This window comes from Leptonychotes weddellii, chromosome 6, assembly GCF_054177405.1.
Source record: "Leptonychotes weddellii isolate Sample4059 chromosome 6, ASM5417740v2, whole genome shotgun sequence".
Taxonomy (NCBI): domain Eukaryota; kingdom Metazoa; phylum Chordata; class Mammalia; order Carnivora; family Phocidae; genus Leptonychotes; species Leptonychotes weddellii.
In genome coordinates this window covers 133147153-133154724 of record NC_138374.1, presented here as the reverse complement: position 1 = coordinate 133154724, position 7572 = coordinate 133147153, and the positions used below count along the sequence as shown (strand labels likewise).

General features: G+C 47.7%; 1 protein-coding gene across 4 annotated transcripts in view; it reads left to right on the top strand.

The window, feature by feature from the left end:
- The window catches only part of NOS1AP (nitric oxide synthase 1 adaptor protein), a 255913-nt gene that overhangs the window by 26092 nt on the left and 222249 nt on the right, over window positions 1-7572 (top strand). For 2 of the 4 annotated variants that reach the window (XM_081825243.1, XM_081825242.1), the window contains exon 1: window positions 4250-6806. The exons of the other annotated variants lie outside the window; for them this stretch is intronic. In XM_081825243.1, coding sequence (XP_081681369.1) covers window positions 6642-6806 — 165 coding nt within the window. In that variant the 5' untranslated portion in view covers window positions 4250-6641. Of the gene's footprint in view, window positions 1-4249; window positions 6807-7572 lie in introns of those variants that run through there. 4 annotated transcript variants of the gene reach the window in all.

Sequence of the window (7572 nt, the reverse complement as noted above, 5' to 3'; positions counted from 1 at the left end):
TGGACACATACATTCCCACTTGCTGGGGGAAATGCAGAATGGGGTCATACCTGTTTTTGTAGGGGAATGAGCAATACCTAGTAAAATCACCTATGCATATCTTCTTTGATCTAGCAATCCTAAACTTCTATTTCAAAGATTTACTGGTTTGTTTATTTATTTTATTTTTTGCTAATCTCAGAGAGCGAGCACGTATGTATGAGCTGGGGGCAGTGCAGGGAGAGGGAGAGAGGATCGCCAGGCAGACTCCCCGCTGAGCTCGGAGCCTCACACGGGGCTTGATCTCACGGCCCTGAGACCATGACCCAAGCTGAAATCAAGAGTCAGATGCTTAACCAACTGAGCCACCCAGGTGCCCCCTGACAGAAATATTTTTTAAAAGTATGCATTGTGCTGTTGAAGCACTATTTGTAGTAACAGATAGCTGAACCTGACCCGCATGTTCTTCCCTAGAGCATGGGGTGGGTAAACTGTGGTGTCTGAGGAAGGGAATGGAGGATGTATCTGTAATGCAGTAATCTCTCGGGTATATTAAGCAAAAGGGCAAGATACCGTGTATCTAAGGAGAGAATATGTATTTGTTTCCATTAAGAAAAATGGTGGGGCACCTGGCTGCCTCAGTTGGTAGAGCATGTGACTTTTGATCTCAGGGTTGAGTTTGAGCCCTGTGTTGGGTGTAGAGATTACTTAAAAATCTTAAGGGCGCCTGGGTGGCTCAGTTGGTTAAGCGACTGCTTTCGGCTCAGGTCATGATCCTGGAGTCCCGGGATCGAGTCCCGCATCGGGCTCCCTGCTCAGCGGGGAGTCTGCTTCTCCCTCTCCCGCTCCCCCCTCTTGTGCTCTCACTCTCTCTCTAAAATAAATAAATAAAAAATTAAAAAAAAAAAAATCTTAAATTAAAAAAATGGTAATTAAAGTAATCTCTAGGAGAAGAGAAGAAATAGCCTGGCGGGAAAAGGAATAAAACTTTATCTTTGAAGATTCCTTGTTTTGTTAGTGTGGACCTTGAGTCATGTAAATTTTTAACATAATTTTTAAATAAAAAGCAAGCAATCCCTGAGAAAACCAAGTGAATCTAACTGCATTGAGCCGGTTGGCATAACCCACAGAGAGAAACTGAGGAACTCTGCCAACTGGCTATAAACCACAGTGATTGGATTGTACATTCTTAGTGGCATATACCATAAAGTTACCAGAAGTGCAGAAAACATTCCAGACTGTTTTTTAATATCACTGGTGATGGTGGTGTTGGCATTGATATTCTGAGATCCTTTATATTTGTTGTGGGATAGAGTAAATGACTAATTATATTGGTAGGAAGGAAACACATGAGAACCAGGTTAAATAAAATCCCCGCTGACCTGAATTTGAATTGGATGTGCAGTATGAACTCATGAAGCATTTCGTTATTAAAAAAATGTGTTCTAGCTTTGTCCACTGCCAAGGCCGATAAACAATGACAATGAACATTCTTGGTGTCCAGATCATGATTGCCAAATACCATTTCCCACTAAAAGGAATCCGGCCTCTTTGGAGAAAAGGCTGCTTTCAGACCTGGGGGAGATCCCCGGGATATGCCTGGAGCATCCTATCCCACCAGAAAGCAGGGAAGCTATGAAGTTCTTCCAGGGTCCTATTGTAAAAGGACCCAGGAACCAACTTGAAGAGGCTCCCACAGGCCAAAGAGGTGACATTTTGAGCATCATTAAAGATAATACTGCAGTAGATAGAAATATATCACACAGGATTAAATACCTGAGTTTATAATGCTATCGAAGAAAATCTATCCACTTTTGTAGGATGCTTTGAAATTAACCCATTATTTTGAAAACTGGTAAAAGAAACATTTATAAATAGTACTTTAAGATGACCAAAGAACTGGTGTAGGGAAAAGGGAAGCTTCTCTCCATAGAAGTACAGCTAAGAAATGAAGAGGGAATGATAAAATCATTATCATTTTAAATACTTGCTCAACTCCTGGATCTAGGTAGTGATCAGCAATGCCGGACCACATGAAAGGGACACAACCAGACATGATGTGCCTCCTGATGTAGTCTTGCTGAAAAAATGAACCCTAATCTGATGAAGCCTCCAGATTTATTTATTTTTAAAGATTTTACTTATTTGACAGAGAGGGAACACAAGGAGGGGGAGTGGGAGAGGGAGAAGCAGGCTTCCTGCCGACCAGGGAGCCCGATGCGGGGCTCGATCCCAGGACCCTGGGACCATGACCTGAGATGAAGGCAGACACTTAACGACTGAGCCACCCAGGCGCCCCAAACCTCCAGATTTAACAGATGTTTTTAAATGCTGTCTAAGGGGCAGAAGAATCTATTAAACAGTGCCATGGGAGTGCCATCAGCGAAATCCAGACTGTAGGAACTCCACGGGAAAATAACCCGAGTTTTTAAAGAAAGACGAATAATTTATGAAAAAAGATGGCAGGTAAACCTGTAGCTTAGAATAGATCCATTAACCCATTGAGGTGTTTGGATTTTATTTGTATCTTAATTAGAACAGTTTAAAAAAATTGGAACACTGGCTATTTGAAGGACATTTTAATGTTAGGTGAGACAATGGTGTTGCAGATGTGTTTAAAGAAAGGTCCTTTATTTTTTAAAGATTTAATTTATTTTTTTAAAGATTGATTTATTTGAGAGAGAGCGCGAGCACCAAAGGCAGAGGGAGCTGATGTGAGACTCAACCCCAGGACCCTGAGATCATGACCAGAACCGAAGGCAGCTGCTTAACTGACTGAGCACCCCCAGGCGCCCCAGATTTTGAGAGAGAGAGAGAGAGAGCATGTGCGCGTGCGCACACACACACACACACACACACACACACACACACACGAGGACGAGCGGGATGAGGGGCAGAGGGAGAAGCAGACTCTCTGATGAGCAGGGAGCCCGAGGCAGGGTTCAATCCCGGGGACTCCGGGATCATGACCTGAGCCTAAGGCAGACCCTTAACTGACTGAGCCACCCAGGTGCCCCAAGAAAGATCCTTTAAAAAATGCATACGGGGTCATTTTCTCTTGAAATAAGATGTCAGCTGGGATTCGTTTTAAAATGAAGGACTGGGGGCACCTGGGTGGCTCAGATGGTTAAGCGTCTGCCTTTGGCTCAGGTCATGGTCCCGGGGTCCTGGGATCGAGCCCCACATCGGGCTCCCTGCTCGGTGGGAAGCCTGCTTCTCCCTCACCCACTCCCCCTGCTTGTGTTCCCTCTCTCGCTGTGTCTCTCTCTGTCAAATAAGTAAATAAAATCTTTAAAAAAAATAAAAAATAAACAATAAAATGAAGGGCTGATGAGGAAGTGAGTGAGTTTGGATGAGACCAGAGTGGCCACAAGCTGGGGGTGACTGAAACTGATGATGAGTTCATGAGAATTCATTCATTGGGACTCATGCTCTACTTTTGTGTATGTTTCAGGTTTTCAGTGGTAAAGCCTTAAACGAAAGTAGAATTCTTAGCATAAGTATGGCTCAGGAGAATTTCTGAAAAGTTTTGTCAAATGAGAATTCTGTATGAAACCTCATTTTCATATCTTCTCTGTACATTAGAGATATGGTCCTGGAGGGAAACAGAACACACGCTGGGTGTCTGGAATTAGTTCTGGTTTTGGTTCAGTGATTTAGCCGCTCACCAAGACCCCGAGGCTCATGACTGCTGAGGGGGTGCCCCGAGTTTGCTCTCTTGGAAGACTGTAAGACAGCTTCTTGATGTGGATGATGCTTCTCTTATTATCTGGCTCTGTCTTTTCTCCTCGTCACCTGCAGCCAACTGCAGACTTGTAGTGTCTCTGGATGGAAAAGAACCTGTTTCTCTATCCCCAAGTGTTGCAGGGCCTTTGAAAAGCCAGCCACCTAGGGGTGGTCTGTGACCTCCCAAAGTCCCTTGGCCAGTTGGTGGGATGTCTGGGATTCGAACCCCAGTCTCTGGACCTCCACTGCCCTGTACTCGATGCTTTCTTCTTATTTGAGAAGTTAAGTTCTACCTGGTTGTTACCCTGTGTGATGAGGGGTGACGGTACTGTTTTTTGAGCCTGCAGTGTGCTGTTTCGAGAGAGCCTTTGCCCCGAATAATTTATACACCACCGTGCCTGTCCAGGTACACGTTCACTAGCCAAATAATTTTTTAGGTGCCCAAGGAAATGAGCACTGCTTCCAGTGTCTGAGGAATATTAAACCAGGGACAAGAACATTTTTAATATTGATAACACTCATAAATATAGTGCCTTAGAGTTTAGAAATTGTTTCACATAAATCTACCGTCTTGTTTGTTGTTCTTCACACCTGCTGTTACCAGTGATGGAATGGCTTGTCAGGTTGGGGTCTCCTGACTCCAAGCTCCATGCTAGCTCCCCTTTGTCACACTGCTTTAGTGGAAGTCGAGAATGGTAACGGATGATCTCTTTAGACGCCAATGGCCTGTCGTCGTTATGGCCTAGGCTGTCACCGTCACCACCGTCTTTATCAAATGAGTAACGATTACTACTGATGTCAACTTAGGACTTTGTGTCTGTTAGGCATGGTGGGAAGCTGGAGTCCTAAGATCTTAAAAAACCTGATTCTCCTACAAACTCCATGGCACACATACTGAAACCTTATTAGCTGTGTGATCTTGGATAAGATTAGTTTCTCAAGGTCACAGCACTAATGAAGAGCGGAGGCAGCATTTCAACCCAGGTGTGTCTGATGCCAGGGCCTGCTGCTCTGTAACCGTGAAATCCATTCACTGACATTCATTCATTCAATTAACAGGTGGTTACTGAGTATCTACTCTATGCCGAGTACTTTCCAGGCATTGGGGATGTAGTCGTGAACAAGACAGACCCACTCTCTTGTCCTTAAACAATTGACGACTCATGGGGTGAGACCGAGTAGAGTAAGCAAGATATTTTTAGGCAATGTTGAGTGGTTTGAAGGAAATGAAACCGGGTAATGTGACACAGAATGTCTCGCACATATGACTGGGCTGCTGCTTTTTGCTGGTTAGGGGGCTTTTTGGAGGTCAGGTAGGACTTGAGTGTTTTAGACAAAAGAGCAAGTGATCGCTAAAAGTCGTGCAGTGGGAGCTTGTGTGGTGTGTTTGGGGAGCAGAAAGCGTACAGGAGAGGATGTGGGAGCCGTTGGAGAGGGAGGGTCGCTTGTGGTCATTGCTCATTATTGTGGGTCTAGATTTGCAGTGAACTGTCCACAGTCCCTGTCCTAGGCCCCTGGGGACCCAGGCATGGCTGGGGCGAGGACTATTGCCTTTCACCGTGGAGTAGAGCACATTCACCTGTGACAGGTCTCCTTTCTGCGAAACAAAATCCATCCCAGAGAAGTGGTGTGTTTCTTCAAGACTCTTGGCTCTCTAGTCTCAACACCAGTAGGACAGGTCTAAGCTGTAGAGACCTAAAATGTGTGAAAACAATTCTAGGGACTTAAATGTCATCAGGAGGAAGTGACGTCAACAGTGTGACTTGGTTGCCAGCAAAGTGGCTGCAGTCGGAGGCTTTCCTGATGGATGATGGAAGGAGAGGTAGATGTCTGCCACATAGAAGGAGGATGTTCCTGGCCCCAAATGGAAGAGGTTTCTTTGGAAGCCGATGCATGCCCCGGGTGGGGAGAAGCTCCTCTGCCCCTTGTGAGGAGTGGATCTGAGGATTCAAGCGTGGCTGCGGGTGGGGGAGGAGCTGAACGTGGGTCATCTCTGCGGGCCTTCCAGCCTGCAGTCCGGACAGCCTCCTTGCCAGGGCGGCAGTCGATGGTGATGGTGGTTAGTAGCAACTTGGGGGAGATAAAGGACCCCCCACTTTTGTTCCTGTCTGCGTCACTCTCAGGGCCCGGGCTCCCTCACGTTGCAGCACCGTGTACGGTCCCTGACTTTCTCTGGGGTCCCTATTATTTTTAGTGGTGTCTTATTTAATGCAGTTCTAGATTTCCAGCTCACTGGCACCATCTGTCTGTAATCACACTTCTCAGAGCTGCCTCCTTGTCACCAGCCTGCCTGCCTCGCTGATGGGCTGGGAGCTGGTTGTGTTCTCTGTACTTGCTGTACTTTGAAATTTTCACTTGGCATGGTCAACCAAGGGACCTGGGAGCATCTGTGGCAGCCTTGGAACAGAAGGCTCGCATTGTCCTCTTGCGGCGAGCGCGTTCCCGCCTCTAGCGCAGGGTGCTCGCCGGGCGGCCCTGGGTTCCAGTTCCTTCATCACTGGGTTTTGTCTGTGTAGCCTTGGCTGCCTCTCTCCACACCTTTGGACCCTGATTCTTTGATCTCTACACAGGTTGACGGGATCAGACCCGTGGCTCTCTGGAGGGCCCGTCCAGCTCTTGGATCATTCAGAAGTGTTCTTTGCTTGTGTTCTGCACCTTCAGGAACGTCATTGGACTCTCCAGAGCTGACTTCTCAGGGCTTGCCATCGAAGGCCGTCTGACGTGCGTGTGCATTTGAGAGACTGATCGGACAGTTTTGTCAGGGGTATGAGGAAGCTGTCGCTTCTGAGAAAAGGATGTGTGTGTTTTCACTACTTAGGTTAAACCGTTTGCCCCAAGGACTCCCCCGAGTACAGGCCTGCATATGCCATACACTGACTGCCTTAGCATGGTGAGCATGTCCAGGACATAGTAGCTCCTTCTCACACGTAGCGTTTATGTTCTGCCTCACAGCTGTGCTACACTCTCCAGTGAAAAGATGCTCGAGTTCAGAGAGGAAGTGGCCTTCCGAAGATGACGTGGCTCTTCCCCGGTGTCTCACTTCAGTGCTGGTGCTGCTCCTGTCTGGGCTGCATCTCCGACGGGGGCTGTCGGCTTGGCTGGTGTCTTGGGTAGAGGGGGGGGGGTAGGTAGGGGTCACTGAAGAAGGCAAATTGAGATAGGATCACAGGAAGCATTCCTGGTGCCTAGAAATGGGGCGGGGCGGGGGAGCTCTTGCCTCCCCGCTCCGTGGCCTCGCAGGGAGAGGTGGGACTGGAGGCTGGCAGCAGCTGGGTTGTGGGGGAGCTTGGTCCTGAGGTAAGCACAGCTGTGCAGTCCAGGTGTGCCTTAGTTGGCGGGACGTCTACGCATCAAGCCTATGAAAGTATGTCAGGTGGCCCAGTGGAGTCCTGCCAGCCCCACGGTGGAATGTGGTGTGGGGCTCAGGCCACCAAGGAGCGCGCTGCCTCTCTCCTGTCCATCCCTCACCTCCCAGAGAGGGCAGCCATGGGAGAGCACCTGCCTTTAATTTGCTCTTGAATGCCCTTCCAAGGTGGGAGAGTTAAAAATGTATTTTTGAATATTCTGAAGGCAGTGTTCTTATAGACAGTTTGACAGCCTAGAACTTACACAGGAGAACCATAAGGCAGTGGGAGAAGATTGCAAGTGGGGGGGGGATATGGTTTCCTTTCCTCCTCTGTAATTTGAGTGCATGTGCCAAACATGGAGCCACTTTATTTTTTTAAAGATTTTATTTGAGAGAGAGAAAGAGAGAGAGCACAAGCAGGGGCAGAGACAGAGGGAGAAGCAGGCTCCCTGTTGAGCAAGGAGCCCGATGCGGGACTTGATCCCAGGACCCCGGGGTCATGACCTGAGCTGAAGGCAGAC